The 21,593-nt window shown below is 37.3% G+C and overlaps 1 protein-coding gene across 3 annotated transcripts in view; it reads left to right on the top strand.

Moving 5' to 3' along the window:
• Nucleotides 1–21,593, top strand: part of LOC136825442 (uncharacterized) — a 98,263-nt gene that overhangs the window by 17,238 nt on the left and 59,432 nt on the right. For all 3 annotated transcript variants that reach the window (XM_067081890.1, XM_067081889.1, XM_067081891.1), the window contains exons 5-12: nucleotides 1,891–2,000; nucleotides 4,992–5,215; nucleotides 9,835–9,964; nucleotides 11,989–12,160; nucleotides 12,644–12,753; nucleotides 17,406–17,604; nucleotides 17,895–18,022; nucleotides 21,120–21,260. In XM_067081890.1, coding sequence (XP_066937991.1) covers nucleotides 5,136–5,215; nucleotides 9,835–9,964; nucleotides 11,989–12,160; nucleotides 12,644–12,753; nucleotides 17,406–17,604; nucleotides 17,895–18,022; nucleotides 21,120–21,260 — 960 coding nt within the window. In that variant the 5' untranslated portion in view covers nucleotides 1,891–2,000; nucleotides 4,992–5,135. The remainder of the gene's footprint in view (nucleotides 1–1,890; nucleotides 2,001–4,991; nucleotides 5,216–9,834; nucleotides 9,965–11,988; nucleotides 12,161–12,643; nucleotides 12,754–17,405; nucleotides 17,605–17,894; nucleotides 18,023–21,119; nucleotides 21,261–21,593) is intronic.

Here is a 21,593-nt window from a genome sequence, read left to right as displayed (position 1 = left end):
GGCATCAGACTTGTCCGCACGCAGCCATGTTCTCACGGCAGGTACTGTTTTTATTGTGTCCGACACACGGATCCCTTTATATCCTCTCGGCACAATATAAAGGCCAGCAGACTACAGAGGCAGTAACCACTGAGTCAGCTACCTTTAAAGGTAAGGAACCTATGTCTAACTTGTTGCAAGTAGATAATTCCAAGAATTTTATTAGCTGCCAGTGCCCCACCTCCTCAAGGTGCCAATCAGCTATATGTAACTACCGGGTAAGTTGTATAAGTGAAAATGAAATTTTTATGATAAAATAACGTTTCACTTATACTTACCCGGTAGTTACATAATCATAACCTCCCTCCTCCCCTCACCTGGGCAGTTGGGCAAAAACTTATGACGTGTTCTTGGGACGGTTCCCGATACCCCGATAGAGGGCGGGGTAGAGGGATCACCTTTTGTAACGATAGCGCTAGCGCGAAATTTGAATACTGCCGTGACGTCAAAGACGACAGCTATATGTAACTACCGGGTAAGTATAAGTGAAACGTTATTTTATCATAAAAATTTCATTTTTGATTATTTTAACAATAATCAAACTATAAACAGTTACACTGTCTTCATAGACTGTGAACTTGTACTGTATCATTACTTTCCCTCCTGAAAATCAGGTGACATACATGAACATAATACAGAAAACTGAGTTTACATACTGCATGTGACTTGAACTCATAGGAATGAGAAGTGATATCAAATGGATAAGTGAACAATAGAAACAAACCTAAGTTTGTACATTTAAGGTTTTAGGTGTGTAAAAAAAATATGGTAGTTCTAGGGAAAAACCCAAGAATTTTAAAGTAAATACAATATCTCCTTTTCAGTTTTTTTTATTAATTGAATTGCCCATCATTTGATAAAACCTGATGACCACCATTTTATTTGATAAGATAATGATAACTATTAAGTACTACACTAGGTACAGCACATGGCCTTGAGAAGGCTGCTCGACACTGTATCTTATCTGCAGCACATCTTAATGGGTCACACAAGTCGTGTTCATGTTACAACAAAGATGCTTATATGAAAGACAAAAAAAATCTTAATGTATAGAGCATTGCATTAAAGGTGTTTGTAAAACTTTGCGCTATGGCCAACCTGACAGGTTCAATAGACACTACATTCTGTTAATAGTAAGAAACCCAGAAGACATTGTTTTCCTTTCTATAAAGTGGAATAAAAACCAAGTTCAAGACTTGAATGGCATAGCAGACTACTTCAAAGCTGAAGGTAATGAAATCATCTTCATGTAGACATACAGAATACATATGTTAGTATATGTACATAGTATAATAGAGTTTTAAGTGCATTTAGAAACTGGTTCCAAGAAGGTTTATGCCATAATAGATAGCAGTAATTTAATCTTGAGTATTGTCCTTGTTTAGAAATAATTTTTTATAAGTTCTACATGATTAACTGTTCAAAGTCCAAGTGGGTAAAACTGCCTGTGCTTAAGTTTTACTGTATCTTGTTTGGTTATGGGTCCTTTGTGATTTTTAATATTCATATTTTGAAATAGATTGTATGAACATTTGCATTATTAGTAGTTCAAAGTACAGGTGGGTAAAACTCTCTACAGTATATTAAAGTTATCCTTTTAGGTTTTCAGCCCAGTGTGATTTTCTGTTTTCATAACTTACATAATGCATCTTTCAACCGAGCTCTATTGACCATAGAGGTATTGAGATATAAAAACCTAAAGCCTTCTTGAGAGTTACTGGATAAACTGTGTTGCTGTGCTAAAAATCACATTGTCTGTCCTTTGGTTATTGGTACCATGCTATTTTACAGATTTTTTTGAATTATAAAAAATATAAATGACATTTATTTTATGAACTTTAACTTTACCAGAAATGGCCATCAAGTTATAGCTGAAATAACACATCCTGGGCAGAAACCAGAGTGTGTTATCAAGTTTTCACCTTTCTCCTGGAACTCAAGAGGTGCTTGATATAGTGACGGTAAGATTACAATGAATTTTATTAGTATGGGTAATGCATGGATAGGGTTGAGTGTTTGACTTAATGCTGTATTTTATAAAACTTGAAAGAGAAAGAGAAAGTTCCCACAGTATATGTAAAAATGCTTTAAATCTAAGAAGAAAATTCTCATCCAACCTGGGGTGCAGATAGATGAATATGATTGTTGCTGTATAAAGCAACTGTATTGTTGTAGACCACATATAAGTAAAATAATATTGATTAGTATTTGATTTGACTCTAGAGAACTTGAGTGCTGCGTATCATACTGGAGAAATGAGAATTGGTCTTGGTGCTCTTAAGGTCCCTGCAGGCTGGTATTATTGACCTGATAACTTGGAGAAGTACACTAAATGCAGGCATGGGTCTCAACCACCAAGTGTATATCACCTGAGAGACACCCGTATACATAGTCCATCCTCCCATATTAGAGCTAATTGACCTAATAGGAATGAAGAATAGAACTTATTCCTTCAAGGACTGACAGCAAGTTTTAAATTTTTGTCTATTATTGATAGAAAAATAGTGTAAAATACTTAGGTGGGTTTACTGGAGACCAGGGTTTATGACTCCCCCTCCCCCCCAAATTGTCAGATCTTGGAAAACGTCGTTAATAGTAATTTTCTACTGAAGCATTTTCTACTGAAGTTAAGTATACCTTAGTTTAACCAGACCACTGAGCTGATTAACAGCTCTCCTAGGGCTGGCCTGAAGGATTAGACTAATTTTGTGTGGCTAAGAACCAATTGGTTACTTAGCAGTGGGACCTACAGCTTATTGTGGAATCCGAACCACATTATAATGAGAAATGAATTTCTATCACCGGAAATAAATTCCTCTAATTCTTTATTGGCCGGCCGGAGACTCGAACTCGGGCGTAGTAGAGTGCTAGCTGAGAACTCTACCGACTCATCCAACAAAGAACTGAAATGGATGCAGTGTCTTCCTGTAAGAGGACTTTATCCTTACTGGACAGCAAATCCTGCCTTGCAAAGGATACCTTGTAGTGATATGATTGAAAAGGCCAAATCTGATTCTCAGTTGAAAGACTACAGAAAGAGGCAAGACAAATGACAAAAATAAATTCAAAATCAAGTAATAGACAGGTTTATCACCCTCAGGGTCATAAACAGTTTGCAGGGAGGTCACACTTACAAAGACATCCCAGGCCACAATCACAAAATTTTCTAAGTTAGTGTGAACAAAAATATATTCTGGGAAATTTCAAGTAAGGGGAAGTAAAGACATGAATATCATGATAAAGTTGGGAAGTAATTTCCATAAAAATTCCATTAAGCAATATGTACATAATTTTGGGGAAAATTAGGATAGGCTATATATAAATATTTTTTCTTAACTAGCTAGCTTATTCCTGTAGATATATTATCATTGAGACACATGAAAAAATGAAAAATAATTTTTATTTTTCCTAGGTTTACAAACTAGTCTTTTGTATAGGAATATCCTTCAGTGAAGCTGGGGCTGGACCTTGAATCTTGGTAATGGAACAACCAATGAATGTCAATTGTTTGGACTCATTGGTTGGGTTAAGCTATGTAATAACGATGATGATGGTACACTAATTAAGGTGTCAAGGAAGGATGGAAAGAAATTTTATCCTAGAGATTACAATGCTTCCTAGAGACTGATGGTTATGTTTTTCATAGGCCTATCCTAACCTAAGAGGAAGGTTATCTTTCTTAGACAGTAACCAAAACTCCTGAATATGACCTCTGAATGAAGTGTATAAATTACACTGTTGAAATAGTAAATACACAAAACCATTTTTTGAAAAATTGTATAGTCACAAAGATTAGTGTGGACAGTGGATTAGCACCTGAATGTTGTATATCGATATTACCAGTATTTCCTCCCTCCTCAAATGACTCTTACTTTAAGAGAATGTTATTAGGTAACAAAAGTAAGCTGTATTGAGTTAAATGACATTACAGTACTGGTAAATCTTACTGTAGCAAGAGTATTGTAATAAAAAATGTTTGTCATGTTCGAGGTGGTGCTTCTACAATGTTCAAAATATTTTCAGGTTTTGAAGAATAAAATGGGTTTTCTCATTTGTAATATCTGTATTGCGTGTTTTAATCTGTATTATCTTTTTGTATTTTTGGGGGATTTCAGTTTTATAGGGTTGTTTTTACTAAGTGTAACTGTATACTATAAAATGTTATTCCATCCATCTAATGTTTACTATTTTGGTGGTTAGTTTTTCCTCTTGAGATATAAAAATATTGTTGTGTACACTTCTGCCCAGTACTATCAAAATCTTAAAATAATGCACCAGCTGAAGACCCATCAATTTACTTGCACTGAGACACTGTTGCCCAAGAAAACTGGTGGTTTATAATGCATATATTACTTGGTAATCTTTATGTTTTTCCGTTTCAAGAAGCTTATTAATTATTATAATCGATGAACTTAAAAAAACAAAGTATATTTTTTAAATTAATCATCTGAAAAATGATGGTAATCAGTAACTGTATCAGGCAAAGCCATACTAATGTACTGAGACATTTGAGTATGCCCAGCACACCAAGTTACAGCTTTCAATTTGTGATTGTGATGCAAGTTTTTTTTCTAGGTATTTTTCAACATTTTGTGAGTAAAAAATGGTGTCTTCAACATCAGAGATCTTCAGTGCTAGGGGAAAACATATTTAAATTGTCTTTGCTAAGATTCACTTTGTGATTACTGTATATATATACAGTACATCAGTAATAAACTTTAGTGGTTTTTTATGTTGTACCTCGACTTCCTTGGGGCTGGTAATAGCTGTGCCTTTGTCTTTGTCATGTGTGTTGAGGTTTTAAATTTATTCATGACTTTATACCAACACTTTATTCTAACAAGGTTTTATGATCTTGCCATGAGTAAGATGTCTTTTTAGGTAGGTAGGTGTTTGGAATGAGAGAAAGTAAATTTATGAAGTTATTTTGATTTTGGGTTTCTTTTTTACAGGGGTCATTATATGGAAACGCGTTATGGTTAGCTTTGGGCTCTACTTCAGCAAATTTGGTAAACATTGTGACTCTTGATATAGTCAGTGGAAGAGTGTTCCTTGCACCTAATATACCTTTACAAGGATTTGTCAGTGCTCTGTACATGTTTCAACATGGAGGTAAACTTTATCTTGTTACTGGAACAACTCAACATGGTATCTCTTTATCATCAAATGGAGCAGTGTAAGTTTTTATCTTCATAATACATTATACTTTAATTTCAAAGATACCTGGTGGCTCTGTACAATATTCAAGTTTATTTTCATATTTTTTTTTTTGCATTTCCCTTAGGGGAAATAGAAAATATATTTTCATCATAAATTTTATGATGCTGTACATTGATAAAAGTATAGATGAATATTGAAACATTGTAAAAGTTAACATAGTGCAGTACTGGAATTTTAAATTATGAAAGCTATTATTAAAAGGATTAACTTCTGTTTTATATTTATTGAATGCAATGCACAACATTAACTTTAGAATGGGTTTGGTTACAAGAGAAATGCAGTATATTATAAAATGAAGTCACGGTAATATATATATATATATATTTGAAGTTTTTATGGTAGTTTTTACTTGTATTTTTAAAATATAACATACAACATTTTATTGACTTGAAACAGAATTACACTCATTTGTTTTCCTGTTTTTATCTTTTCTAATTATGTATGTCTCTCGTAGTATATATTACATTGATATGAATGCAGCACACTTCATACATTTAGTATGGTTATAAACACTGGGATAGCAGATTTTGCTAAGCTGCAAAGTTTTCCTCTACAAATGTAGCTATATACTAACAAACCACTGTGGCTGCTATTTAGTATTGTATATATTAATTACTAAGTGATTTAATGACTCTAAAAACAATCTGAATAGTTTAGAGAATTTCCATACATTTTAATGTAAGAGAACAGCAGACTATGAAAGATATGGCTGTGGTTTGGGAAAGCTCACCTGTGGAAAATCGCATTTTTCTTGAATCACTTGTAGCAAATTTGCTTTTCATGGTGTATTGCTGGTTTTGGTCTCATTTTGAAGGTGAATACTTTTATTTAAAAAACGGCAATAATTATAAGTCAGAATAAGTAGTTGAGGTTAGGGTAGCCTACTGTATGGCTTGACAATGCACAAACTTTTTCTTTTTTTAGAGATCTGCCCTCCCCAGATCTTTGAGGTTTTACTGATACTGTATTCCAAATAATATATTGTAGTTGTATAGCCTTATGTTTAGAACTTTGACTTAATTAGATTTGACCCTGAGGGTGAAAAAATGTGGGGGTATAAAGAACCTGCCACTTTAATATAAGTAACTTACCAGGTAATTACATTGATATAGTTTCCACTCGCTCGGCAGCCTAAATTTAAAAATTCGCTGTAGCGCTTTTTTGTTTTTGTGTAGGTGACTACTCCTGCCTACTATCGGGGAACAATAAGAACAACAAAGCGGAAGAGCTCAATTCGTTTCTGCTGGCCTCTGATGCAACATCAGATGTATGCAGTAACTTATTTTGCTTTACTTCATCAGTATTTTGGTCAAATTCTCCAGGATTCGGTGAAGTACTCTTGCTTTTGTGTAGCCTTCAAGCTTGTTAGCTTTGGCTTGGGTTTTTCTAACCTTTTTTGGATTAATTATGTCGGACTCAAGCTCCTGCAGTATTCGGTATTGTCAGGAGGGTTGCAAGACTAGACTCATGAAATCGACTTATGATTCACATACAGTTTGGGGTAATTGTAGGGGCAAGTATGTACGAAAGAGCCAACGTGATGAATGCAAGGACTGGGATGGTAGACAGTGGAAGGTGTTCAAATCCCATCTGGATAAGCTTGATAGGGATAGGAAGAGGAAGGTGGCCTCTAAAGCCAAAAGTAGGGCATGTAGCCTAGAATCTACACCTAACCCTAGTAAGGTAGATATTTCCATTCCTCCTTCCCCTGTTCCTGTCCTGTCTCCCATCACCAGCCCTCCTACTATTGTACCACCTATTCCCGTGCTTAGCTCCCATGCTTCCGACTCTGATCCCATTGCCAGTGAGTCCAGGTTCGATCGGAAGATTGACCTGGTTGTGAATATTGTGGCTGAGTTAGGGGCATCCCTAAAGGTCCATATGGACAAAGTGTTTCACAAGGGTGTGAAAAGTGATAGTGTTGTGCAAGTATAGGGCGTGGCTGCTCATCCCGCCAGTTTCCCTGTCAAAATCCCCTGACCCTGGGAGAAGACACTGGAAGTCCAAGGGAGGGTGGTGGGGTTTGCCCATGGGTAGTCGCCCCTTCAGTCAAGCCTGTCGTACACACCCAGGCTTTGACAGACAGCCGTTGGAAAGGCGGCTCAGTGAATGTGTGTCAAGTGTCCTCCAATCCTAAGGATTCTAGTCCAGACAAGAGGCCGTTGGCTCTTTCCAGGTGAGTCTTGCCCTCTGTAGAGACGTACAGACGACATGGACTGCTCTCCTATGCGGCCTTGCAAGTGGTTTAAGGAACCATCTCAAAGCCCTCAACTGTCCTGCAGTGCCTGGGTTAGCCCAGAGTATTTTTCGCCCTAGCGTCTGATTTGGAGCACCAGTATTTGGCTCCCAAATGTCAAGTGTCAAGAGGCACCCATCTTCGTCTTCCAGGTGCCCATCCTCTCACAAGCACCCAATGTCTTCTCCCGAGTGCCTAGCAAGCAGTTCCAGTTTCTGAGTGCCGGTTGCCAGCTCCCAAGCACTCTGTGCCAGCTGACAAGCGCCTGGTGCCAGCTGAGTGCCAGGTGCCTCCTCTTCCAGCTTTGAGTTCTTTTGTGCCCGTGGTAGATGATTCATCCTTGGCACCCATCAAGCGACAGTTGGCAGATATTACGGGCTTGCTTCATAAAGCTCCTGCTATGACTAAGTCGTCAAAGAATTTGTCTCTGTCTCCGGTCTCTTCTGAAGAGGAGGAGTTAGACCAAGAGCCTGCCTCTTCAGCTTATGCAGCTCTTCTTGGATATATCCTGGCAAGCTTCCCATCGTTTTTAGCTGCCCCAGTCTCACAAGCTTCAACTTTCCTGATGAGGAACCAGCCTGCTGTCAGTCCTTAGCTCCCCAAGATTATTCTCCTCTTCAAGAAAAGCCCTTAAAGAAGATTGAAGAGTGGCTCTCTGCAAAACTGTGGGGCACCAACCTTGAGGAACCATTGCCTTCCTCTTCTCTTCAGTTCTCTGGCCCTGGACGTACTGGCCATGCTTCAGAATTGGTCAGACTTAGACCTCTACTCATTCCTGCTGTTCAGCATGATCAGGGAAGTGCTCAACAAATTCCAGTCACATCATAATGTGACAGTGACCCTGGTAGCTCTGTTCTGGCCTCTGAAAAAGTGGTTTCCGGACCTTCTCAGACTACTAGTGGACTTCCCAAGGCTCCTTCTGCAAAGACCAGGTCTACTCAGACAGCCTCACTTCAGGTGGTTTCACCAAGGATTATCTGCTCTTGCTCTGACAGGCTTCAGATTGACTGGAGACTTGTCAGGGCGAAAGGATTTTCAAAGTCATTGCAAGATGTAGATGTCAGTGTTCTTGAAAAGTTTACCAAACCAAGTGGGCAGTCTTCCGCAGATGGTGTAGCAGACATAACATCTCTTCTTCTAAGACATCTGTGACTCAGATCGTGGATTTTCTTCTCTATCTGAGGACCTCTAGGGGCTGTCAACTCCCACCATTAGAAGGTATAGAGCCATGCTGAGTTCCAGAGCAGTCGCTACCTCATTCACTTTCAGGCATAATATGTCGCTCTCATCGATTTTACAGTCAACTTACTGGAAGTGTAAGTCAATCTTTGCATCGCACTATTTAAGAGAAATAGAGAGAGTGTTTGACACCTGCACCCTGGGACCTTTATCAGTGGCTGGCATGGTATTGGGGGAAGAAGCATAGGAAGCATTCCTTTTATCCTCTGTCTCTTCGCCTTGGTGTAGCATGTCTAGTCATTGGGGAACTTGGGGGTACTATGTACCTGGAGTACCCACTAGTTTTTAGTGGACGGGTGGTGGTTTTTTATTTCAGCATAGGTGACAGCGTTGTCTGGTTTTTGTTTTTTGGTACTGAACCCAGGTCAAGGGCATCTGTTTTTAAGAGGTGCTAGCCATTGGACATTTCCTTTGTTGCAAAGCTCCCACCTAAAGCTGAGGTGCCCCACGGCTGTACCGCCATGCCACTACAGGTCAAGTTGAGCACTGGCCATAGGCAGTATTTACCTGCAGTAGCTCTCTTACCAGGTAAGGGAACACAAGCATTGTAGCAGTGCTAGGAATTTCAGATTCATTACCATAACTTAAAGTCTTGGTTTAGAATATGTCCATGCATCCCACCTCCTGTCAATGTGGAATTCAGCTGTGTAATTACTTGGTAAGTTACTAATATGAAAATGTTATTTTCATGATAAAATTAAGTTTCATATACACTTACCAAGTAATTACGGATTGGAGCCCTCCCTCCCCTCTCATGGACATAAGGGGACAAACAAATTGAGCTCTTCTGCTTTGTTGTTCCTATTGTTCCCCGATAGTGGGCAAGGCTAGTCACCTACACAAAAGCAACAGAAGCGCTATCGTGAGTTTTTAAATTTAGGTTGCTATGCAAGTAGAACTACTATAGCTATGTAATTACTTCGTAAGTATATATGAAACTTAATTTTATCATGAAAATAAAATATTTGTAACCTTGCAGTGGGAAGATCTGAAACAGTGATTTATGGTGGCTTTTTATATTTTTTAATAATATCATATTTAATCATGATAGTGAGGGAAAGGATTGATTTACTAAACCCTCTTAATTTTTGTTTTGACAGGTTGTATATGTTACTAGGAAACTATTTTGATGTTATGGAATCAATGCCTTTAAAAGCTCAAGAAGTGTCTGATATAACTGGTTTTGCTGATGGAACAAGTTATTATCTAGTTTTAGCCTTGAAATCTACGGTAAGCTCAACTCAAATGCTGCAAGTAACTTTTTTTTTTTTCAATACCAAGGAGCATAGATTTTTTTGGTATGCTGTCAGCCAGCCTCCAGTTACAACTTAAGATGTTTAATTAAAGATTTTTTGGTTGTGGAATCCCGATTCCTATAAATGTGAAAGATCAGTTACTAGTAAATAAGGGTAATTTTAGAAGGGAGATGTTTAGTAGGGATTCCTAGTGCTTTTTCTTCAATTGAAATATGAATGTAAGAGGTGGTACACTGGGGGTTCCCATAGCAGGAATTGTAAGGTTCTTTCAGTCTTCACCCCAGCTGCAGCCCAATTGATTCTTTTACTGTACTTTTGTTCATATTCTCTTTCTTCCATTCCACCCTCTCCTAACAGTTGTTTCTTTGCAGTGTCTCCTCGTAGAAAACCTTTCTACTCTGTTCCCTTTCAGTGCTGATTCTTTTACTGCATTTGGCCTTTTATGTTCATATACAGTTCTGTTCATTATAATTCTTCCATTTAGACAACAAGAAACCAATGGATAAGAGAACAAAACTGGGGAGCATCATTTGCAGACATAACAGTTGTTTACCCATTTAGGTGCAGAATCAGTGCATGCTTCCAATAGGAATACTTAGTACAGGACTCCATGTGTAAATGAGATGAAAAAATCATCAAAATACAAAAACCAATTTTCAAAATGAGGAACAGATCTAATCAGATCCCTTTGCCAACCTTGTGCGCTAAGAACCTTACTGAAGGGTTAATCATTTATGGTTCCAGCATATTTTGGTATTAACCTTTTTTGAAACTACTGTACTAAATCTATTAGCAAATAATTTATATTACAGTTTTCTGTTTGATGTTTATAAAGGAAAAAAAATGTATCTTTGGAGGTCACTGGTGACAGGAAAAGTCCAAACAATGGATAAAGAGAACAAAATGATGCAGGGAGCATCATTTGTTGGAACCAGACTCACATGACTAGCTGCAGCGAGGACTAGTCCAATTCGGTTACCTGGTCTTTTAATGAATCGGAGTTAGCTTCGGTAACCAACAATCATATTGTTCTTACCTTTCCTTGTTGGGGAAGACCAAAAATTTTAACAGGACTCCATGTTTTCCTAAATGTCTGCCCTGAGCGGAAAAAATGGTTTCAAAATACAAAGAATTCCTAACCTAATTCATCCACAAAATCATTTTGGTGGCAGAAAATCTGATCAGATACAGGCTTATTTAGACAGGACCAATTTTGTCATGTCCTCTCTTTATTTGAAAAGAATTGTGTCTGCTATCAGGCTGCAAGGGTCAGGTTCAATTCCAAATGCTCATTGATCTTAAAAGTGGCCACTTACATTATTTTCATTACATGAATTTTGGAGGAAAAACATAATTCTCCCTTTTTCAACGTCTCTATTTAAAGTCTTTAATGCCATAAGAATGATATTTATTTCTCTGTTATTAAACTTCTGATCCAGAAAAAATTTTGACAAAGGAAAAATCTATTTCTATAACCCCTGTTTTTCATTCTCTCCCTCCCATGGTAAACATCATTCTAGTGGGGTGGGTGCTAACATGGCAAATAATTTATCGGCACCTCTCGTTGGGACTTTTGACATTGGGTTTTCAAGGGTCCCGTGATTGTGACAATTTAAGACTTTTTAGTTTTGATGTTAGACATCATAAAGGAAAAAAATAAGTGCTGAATGGTATTTTTGACACGGCCCCTCTTAATATTTCCTTTTCAAAATTTTGCTGGCATGTTCACAAGATTAGGATGTGTTTTTGACTTAGAATTTTTTCAAAACAGAAAAATTCATTAAGCAAAGGACTTAAATTCAGTATTTGAAAGTATACTATAATGAAACTGAAATTGGGAAGTATAATTTCTCCTCAATTGTAATAACAATTCTCATGGAAAGACAAAGCATTGTGAAAAGAACTTCATGATCATCATTATGATGTTTGATTTTCCTTTTTTTTTTTTTTTTTGTATTTCCTTCATGTAAGAGTTGTAATGTTTCTTTAAATGTACAGGAAGGAGCAAAGGTATATCGATTTAGCTCGGACATGGAAACTTTAAAGTTAATACAGGAGTTACCAGACAAGGAAACCTTTGAAGTGACGTATTTTTACAATCGACATAATAATAGGAAATGGATTCTGACCTTGAGTATTGCGAGCAGCCCAAAGTTGTATGTATGGGAAAGTAAGTGAATTTACTGTTATAAAATTGTAGAGTACTGTAGTACTTTGGCAGTTTAACTTTATTTCATGCATAGAACCTGTAGTATCCCAACCTACTAAAACAAGCATAGGGTTAGGCCATTTGACAAACTTGAGATACTCCTGGTTTTCAAGGTGAGGATGCCCTGTTCTATCTCCTTTTTTCTGGTTTTCTATGGTTACTATAAAACTCATTTTTCTGTCTTTATGAGAATTTATGATACTGAATTATTTGGATTGTCAAAGACAATTGGAGTCCATGAAAAAAAAAATATTGCAGCAGCTCGTTGAAGAGATGTTTCAGATATTCTATTTTATACTTGTTTACTTAAAGTTTAAAGTCATCTTGTTTTTAATCACCAATTTTTCCTGTTTCAGAATTATTTTATTGTAACAGTAAAAATCCCATAGATCTATTGTGCAATTCTTCTGCTTAATACTTGATTGAATAGGGATTTTTTTTCAGGGGAACGCTTCTTCTTATGGCAGTCCTTGTCTTCAAAAACTGTGCTTCCTGAAGATTCTGTCAGCATGTTGAATGTTAACTCGGAAGTAATGATTTTCTTGTCTCAAAATGTAAGTGATGCTTGAATAGCTAGGTAAATTAACCTTTTTAACCCGGACTAATAATTATGACACGCGGACCCATGCATACATAAAATTGCATGTTATTTTGGAAAGGTGGGTCTTTTTTCCTGTCACTTACCGTATGTTAATTATCTCCCAAAATATAGGTGGTTATATATCAATTTAAAGTTATGAACTGTATTTTAAAGTGAAAATATCAGAATTGATGTTCCCTGTAGGATTAAAGGGTTCGCTGTCAGGCATCAGCAGACAGCAGACATCAACTGACGACAACAAACATGAGAAACTCTTTACAAAACCTTATTTACAACACTGTCCGAGCTTGTCACTCTTATATAGCACAATCTTTATTCTCTGTCATTAATGATAACTATAAAATAAGTGTATCTTATGCATTTCTAATATAATATCACAAAATTTACATGTATATATGCGATAATCACTCGAGACTACAGCCATGTGTGAGCATGAAAATGTAAACAAACACAAGATTTTGGGGTAATATGGCGGCTGAAAGATGTGCTGTCATCTGATTGGCTTTCTTGGAAAAAGGAGGGAGATGATCAGCCAATAAAAAGTAACCATCTCCTGATCTGGGTTGGGCTTATTTAAGCGCATAATTTGAAAGTGACTATATATCGCCATACGAGTAAACAGTAAAAGCCAGTATATAGCCTTCATGGGTTAAAAGGGTTAATATTCCATTATATGCTTCCAGGAGTTTTTTCAGTCTTTAATTATTAATGTTTCTTATAATTATTCCATGGCCAGTTGCTGCAATGCCTTTCATTCCGTATACAGTACTGTACTGTAGGAGTACCTCCATTCATATTCTCTCTTCCATCTTGCTAATCACCATTTCCTAGCCCTTGTTTCATAGCCCAACACTTTACTTCTTGGTAAAGAGAAAATGGGAGTTGGCTAGTAACCCCCCTGAGCTGTCTTGTTACCAGATGGTACCAGTTTATATCACAATATTTTCAGTATAAGATATGGGACGCTGCTCTATTGTTTACTATTATTTATGTCACAAAAAGATCTTAGTTTTTAGTTTGTCTCCAGTAGTGAAGGGTTGGAGGGCATCGTGTCAAGTTCATATGTTGCATCTGAAGTGTTATTTACACATGACCATTTGACTGCTGGGCAAAAAATGAACTGAGGTTAGGAAAATTTCTGACAATGATATAGGATTTAGAATAAGTGAAATAGGAATTACAATAAAAATTCTGGATGTTGTATTCTTTCTGTCTGGTCTCTCTCTCTGAGTCTCTCTCTCTCTCTCTCTGTCTGATATCCTCTCTTTTGTTTAAAGGTTTTCTAAAATTAAAACAATACATACTGTACTGTACTCCAAACATTTAGCAAGAATGTTGGGACTTGATTAATCCAGACAAGATGAAAGAAGTTAAAAGTTTTGAGATGATCGTTTGGTTCTTTTGACTGTGAGGCATTTGTATGTTGAATACCCCTGTTAAAGAGATCTTCGAAATCAGTTTATCTTCCAAAGCTTTGATAGAGATGCCTTTGTTTATTAAAATTAAAAGATCATACTGAAAAGTTTCATTTAGCAAGAGGATGTTGGGACTTATATAAAATAGTTAGTTTTAGATGCCATTTGGCTTTGTACTGTATTTAAAGGGATCTTAGAAATCAGTTTATTTGTTTGATGGAATGCTGGCCTTGAAAAGTTTTTTGCATATAAAATACTGTGCCATGCGTTTTTATTTGGGTTTTGTTTAGCTGGCCTTTTGCATTTAGAGTATGGCTTGTTAAATATTACAGCTTATTAATTGATAGTGACATCAGCAGCCATTCCCTTCACAATAGCAGATTAGAAAAATCTGTTACTCAGTCCATTTATCCAGTTATCTCATTTTTAAGGAACTGTAAGTTATTGGGTAAAATATCAACTCTTATTATTAAAGACATACCTATACAAGGTAGTGAGTAAGAGGCAGAGCCAAGGTGTACAGGCAGTCTCCAGTTATGGGTGGGCTCGGTTATCGGCAATTCGGTTTTTCGGCGCTTGTCTAGCAATGAAAATCGGCAATTTTCGGCACTGATCTGCGCCAATTTCTGCTTATCGGCGCTGATACATACCAAATAGAGGCTCTGATAACCGAAAATTGGCGATTTTTGCTTAGCGTCATGCCATCGGAATGGAACCCCCACCGACAACCAAGGACTGCCTATATTCTAATTTGACACAAAATCCCTGACAAGTGAGGAACCCTTGTGAGCTGGAAAGTAGCATTTGATGTTACAGAAAAATAAGGCGACATCTATATACAGTCAGATCTGTTTTGTCACACCTGAAAAATGGTGAACCATTCTATATACAAATTAGGGAGAGATTTCAAATACTGTACATATGGTTGGAAAGCTTGCAGTGTCTAACATACATTAATAATGACTGTTCTAACAGTGATGTAAGTAGCTTCTGAAACATGAGTAAAAGATTACTTGTATCAGGAGCACTGGATCTGTGTTTCTTTGGAGTGCTCAGTGCATCATGTAGATTTCTGTGTTGAAGTGAGAATGCCCTGAGGGTCCCTGCAACTGATCAGGACCTCTTAGTATTCCTCTCCCCCAAGTAGGCCTGGGAGGGTGGGTCGCTGTCTGGGATGTAGGCTGGTTTTAATCTGTCAGTGGAGACCCAGGTGATTCCGTCCACCATCAGCTGATACACTTTTCTCTCTCCTTTGCAGTGTGTGGTGTGGTCCTGAATAGGCTTGAGAGAGGGGGGGTTGCCTTTGTATGTGTCTATTCTTATGAATGCATATTCTGCTTTTCTGGGACGTATTCTTTTCCTACTTTGTCGTATGTTGTCTTTGCTGGCATGACCTCTTTCAATGCTCTATGGATGTCTTGAAGAGGTGTGGGCTCTGTCGGGTTTTGAAAAACGTTCACTGGTATTGTCAACGCTTGCCTGTAGAGTGCTTCTGTGTGGGATACATTGAATGCTGCGTGTGGGTCTGTTCTCAGTTCCAGTAAGACCCACAGTATTTCCTTTCTCCAACCCCTGTCTTGACATCTGGAAGTGAGTTTCTTCCAAGTGTTATGCAGTTGTGTGAATGAGTTTTGTCCTGAGGCTGGGGGCAAGGTGAAGTTGGCTCCTCTGTTGCTCGTTACATACTGCGGTACTCCGTGCCTGCTGACTGAGCCTATTAGTACCCTCACACAACTCTCTGCTGTCTGCTGTCTTACTGGTATTGCTTTTGTCCATCTGGGGTCCCATGATGTCAATGTGGATGTGGGCCAGTCGTCACTGTGTTGTCTGGAACTCTATCCCTGTTTGTGTGTGCCTTGTTATTTTTGATGTTTGGCATTGGAGACATTCTCTTGCCCACTTTTTGATGTCCGCCTTTATTCCCCATCACTTGTACCACTCCTACAGGGTTCAGGTGGTGAATCTTCCTGATGGGTGGGACAGGTTGTGGGCGAGGTTGAAGGCTTTCGTTCTCAACCCTAATGGTAGGTATGGGTGAGGTGTCCGGTACGCGTCTCACAGACGATGGTTCTTTTCTGTCGTTGATTGATAGGTCACTCCACATAAGGGCGGAGTTCTCCTGCTGAAGTCTCAGTAGGTCCTTGTCATCCTTCTGGGCCTATGCTATTTCGGGATGTGATATCCTGATATGGACAGTGTTGGAGTTTTGGGAAAGGGTCCTTGTGGCGAGGATTGTAACTAGCTGTTGTAGTTAGTAGATGTGCGATGGTCACTGGTCTCTGAGTATTGCTGCCCCTACGTTTTTTAGGAATTTCCTAGCTCTGAGGGTGGGCAGCATGCTGAAGGATGACCTTAGTTGTGCCTTCAGCACTTCATAGGTGACGGTGGTCTGTTGGTTGGCAAGCCATTCTGCAATCTGTTTGAAAACATTGTCTGGCAGGAACTCTAGGATGGCGTTGGCTTTGTGGGATGAGGAGGAGATAATCTTAGGCCTGAAGATGGTCTCTCCTCTGAAGAACCAGGCCTCTGGGTTCTGAGTTGTGTAGGGCAGTAGGCAGATGCTTGCTGCTGTGGCGTTGTCGTTGATGGGCTGGTGCTGGTGGTGTCAGTCATCTTTGGGGTCACAGCATACAAGGTAGCGAGTAAGAGGCAGAGTCAAGGTGTATTCTAATTTATTGGCACAAAATTCCTGACAGGTCAAGAATTCTTGCAAGCGGAAAAGGAGCATTTGACATTAGGGAAAAATAAGGTGACATCTAGTCAGATGTGTTTTCTCATACCTGAAAAATGTTGAACAGTTCTATATACAAATTAGTAAGAGATTTCAAATACATATGGTAGGAAAACTTGCAGTGTCTGACATATGTTAGTAATTACAGTTCTAACAGTGACAAAGTAGCTTCTGAGACATGAGTAAAAGATCGGTTGAATCAGGAGCGCTGGATCTGTTTCTTTGGAGTGCTCAGTGCATCTTGTAGGTTTCTGTCTTGAAGCAAGGATTCCCTGAGGGTCCCTGCGACTGATCGGGACCTCACAGACCCATTACTGTAGTTAGATCTGTGAGATTTTGTATTTTGTCTTTGTGGTATTGTTAATTTACATGATGATAAGTGTAGGTTTGATTTTCCTTTTTTGCCATTTGAATCAAAAGTGCTGTTCTGGTTATGATCCTAGTTTTTTTCTTTGACAGGGGAATATTGATGTGTTTTTGACTGACCACACAGGACAATACCACCCTACATTTAATGTGAACACCAACTGTTCATCAGTCCACAGTTTGGAGAGTTTAAAGTCATTTGATACAACCATTGTATCATACATATGTATGAATGAAAATGGAGCTTCAGAAGGTTACAAGGCAAATATACTTAAGTTAAAGCCACTTGTAGGTGAGCCATTAATATTTCCACATGCATCGTATATTGCAATACAATTTTTCTGGCATCATAAACAGGTATATAGTACCTGTTATTTAAGGTTATAGTTATTTCATTCATGATTAAACATAATAGTTTAGAGGCAAAGAATATTTTTTCCATAGATAACATAAATAATTTAAGCCATTTTCTCTACAAGAAGTAGATTTTTTTATGTTTAACCTATTTTATATGAAATTTTTATGAACTGTAGGTTGGAATGTTGCACTACTTAATAATTTTAAAAAAGAGACTGTTTGCAGGTAAAACTGAAGATTATTCCCTCCAGACATGCTTGGATACACTAACTGATAAAATTGAAGAGAGGAAGAGAAATGTTGAAAATGCACAAGGGCTTTTACCTTTCATTATGACAGCTGAGGGCCCTCAGGTAATGACTTAGTTTGCTGTGTATAATTTTGATATTGTTTAGTTGAAAATTCACACAAAACAATGGACAATATCTTCATACAATGATACTCACAAATAGATTTTCCCCAACAGGTGGGATAAATCCCTTTTCCATAGATAACATAATATAATGTTGAGATTTTCATACAAAAGTTTTTTGATGTTTAAGACATTTTATATGAAATTTTTGGAATCTAGTTGAGAATGTTGCACCCTTCTCTTTTGTTTTAAAAAATGATTTTACTCAGGCCTTAAAACTCATGGGTTCTTCCCTCAGCATTTTATCAGTAACTGATAAACCTGTAAAAAGATTGTAATTACATAAGGGCTTTTGTTTGATTATGATAAGTTATTCAGGTGATGACTTGTTTGCTTGTATTTTTTGTTAATTTAGTTGAAAAAACTCTAAACAATGGACAATATCTTCACACAATGACTGTGCAATTTTTCCCATTTTTTGTATGGGTGTTAAATACAATATGCCTTCATTTTATAAGGACTTTGATTAAGCATGAAACTTTGGGGGGTTTGTAGTCTCGATTTAATGACTGCCTGAATCTAGGAGAGGCACCCTTCTCTTTTGTTGTTCAAAATGATTTTACTCAAGGCCTTACTTCACATGGGTTCTTCCCTCAGCATTTTATCAGTTGCTTGATACCTGTAAAAGAGATTAGGTCGACATCAAGTTGTTTGGTGTCTGTTAAGTTTTCTAGGTGTTGGAGTGGCTTTTTTTGTTAATTTGAAAAAAATTTAGTCTACTACTACTTTTAATTTGCTTTTTCCCATTTTTGTATGGGGTAAGCCGATGCCGTTTCATTTTGAAGGACTTTATTTGGCTTTGGGGTGTGTAGTCTCGACGGATGCTGCCTTTATATCAAAAGATACCTATATGCCGGCATATAAGATGACCCCCAATTTATTAAATTAAATAACGCTTATCAGCTGATGTAAGTTAGTTGGTACATTAATAAAATTAATAATTATTGGAATTATCATACCAAAAATACGTAAAATCAGTATCTTTCAGATTTTAAAATGTTTGGCAAAGCTCACCATTATGAGAAAATACTTTTGTATTCCTTTAGGAAAAATATAAACATCACGACAAATGCTCAAGGCCTGTGACGTCACTATCGGCAGAGTAATACCCATTGAAAGTAGATCCTTTAAAATTGGAAAGAACTCCTATACTGTATTAAGGATAACTAGGGAACTATCAATATCACAAAACCCTTTAGTTTGATTATAAAATATTACCAAGGTAATATTGACCTTTAGTAAACAACAAGGCTCGTAAGTCGAGCACGACTAGGAACTATGAACACTGCTATGTTTTATAAACAAGAAAGTTAGAGTACTCTGATTTACCCTTTAGGTAACTTCAAATTATCTATCAATATTAAAAGGGCATTGTACAAAAAGTATCAATAACAAAGTCGTCTAATATTATTGCCTTATAATAATAGTACTACACTGGATAAAACTAGTAACAAAGTGAGAGCTCACTCATCCTGATGTCTAGTTATGGTCCTACGGTAATTACTGTAATTACAGGTGTTTTGTTTACAATATTGATAGTTGTCACTAGTGATTCAATTGAATGACCTACACTGTTTACCATTATTACAGCTTTATTTACAGTGTCGATAGTTGTGACGGTAGTTAACTATTGACACAACTATCATCACTTCAGAGGGTAGCCTATCATTAAAAATCTCAGCAGGATTTAAGGTTTTCTTTTTAACTCTTTGCATATGACCCCCATTTTGGAGGAGATTTTTTAAGGTTCAAAGGTCACCTTATATGCTGGCATATGTATGGTATTTAGCTTTACATCAGACAGCACTCCAGTTGAACCACAGTACTTTTTGCACTTTGGATGACACAATGTATGCCAAATTGATGAACAGTGTGTTGACTAGGAAACTTGGTCTAATGTCAGAGCTACTAGAAGTCATTGCTAATGCTACAGTACTTGGAGGTTTTTAGAGGTGTTATGATTACTCTGAATATCATCTTGGGAATGAAGGGCAGGAAATTCTGGGTTCTGGCAGGGATAAAACACCTGCAGGACATAAAGTCCCTTATGGAGTCGCATCTTGCACTAGCAGAAATTGCAGAGGTACCATAAAGGTTGAGAACAGGAGGAAATTAAAAGGAAAACCAGACTTAACACTTTTATTTCTAGCCACAGTTCATTAACTCTTTTGCCTTTTGGGAACTTTTCCTTTATTATTTTGTTGGCCCAGTCCCTTTGGGATCCTGTTATTTCAGACATAGTGTAGCATTAGTACTGTAGCATTGGTAGTGACTTCTATTTTTCTTAGTGGTATAAATGCTATTGTTGACCACCACACCAGGGAATGTATACCTTGTAGAATAACTAGAGAGTGTTGACAGTTCTTATGCATAGACTTTTTTTCTGCAATGTGTTGGGGATTGGCATTTTTTTCATACTATGTCAGCCCAGGGTGTTTGTATGATTTGAAATCTTTTTGAATTGTTGTTTATGGCTCCAGGATGTGATGATACATTATTTGGAGATTCAGCAAGTTTTAGATATGTATGACTGGTTGTTGGAAGCAAGTTTTAGATATGTATGACTGGTTGTTGGACCAGATCTAAGGCTGATGGCAGAGGTGATGTAATTATCAATCTTTTAGACATTTACAGACCTAAGAGTATTATTACATTTGAAGGATTTTTCTTGAGACTGGATGATCAAAATGATTAGAGCAAGAGGGTGGAGAAAGAGTATTGGGAATGCCCTTAGTCCTTGTTGGCCCACATTTGGCTGGTCTGGTACCACTTGAAGGCTACTTTTGAACAGTGGCTAAATAATGGAACACCACTGTACATTATCTTATACTTTTAGAAAATGGCCATTAGAAATTGGCAGACTGGTGATATGACTAATGTTTGCAAGCACATAATTTTAAAACTTGGTCATTAAAAATTATCTTTTTGCTGTCAGAGCAAGGTAACGTTTTAAGAAAATCAAGTCTACGCTTTTAATCACACCCACCTAGGCAATATATTTACTAAACATATTGATATGTATTTATATATTTTTTCAGGAGTGGTCAACTTCAGTCGATTTTCCTCATGGGTTACATGTGATGGGGACAACTGAATTCAAAGATAAGTTGATTTTACAGGACCACGACAATGTTCATAAGGAGTTGCTGTTGCTCAGTTCAGCTCTGGAGGATGCTGAGGTATTGTATAAACATATCTGTTCGTGTTGAGATGCAGTAGTTCATTAGTTATTGTTTTTTTTTTCTTAAGAGTCCCTGGTCTTCAGGGTAAGATTACATGCACAAAAGTATTATACATACATTATTTAATATAGTTATATAGTTTTTGACATGATGCATTGATGCAGTACTGTCCTTTATATATTTTTAGTCCTTGTACATGCATGTATAAATGTTTAAATTAGGGAACCATGCACTTTTTATGTACAGAATGTTGGGTTACTTTCGTGTTGAAAATGAGGCATACTAAAATGATTATGGTATTTTTTGTATTTTATGAATTTTGCCTTATTT

This window comes from Macrobrachium rosenbergii, chromosome 37 (assembly GCF_040412425.1).
Source record: "Macrobrachium rosenbergii isolate ZJJX-2024 chromosome 37, ASM4041242v1, whole genome shotgun sequence".
Taxonomy (NCBI): Eukaryota; Metazoa; Arthropoda; class Malacostraca; order Decapoda; family Palaemonidae; genus Macrobrachium; species Macrobrachium rosenbergii.
This window is presented reverse-complemented; position numbering and strand designations above follow the sequence as displayed.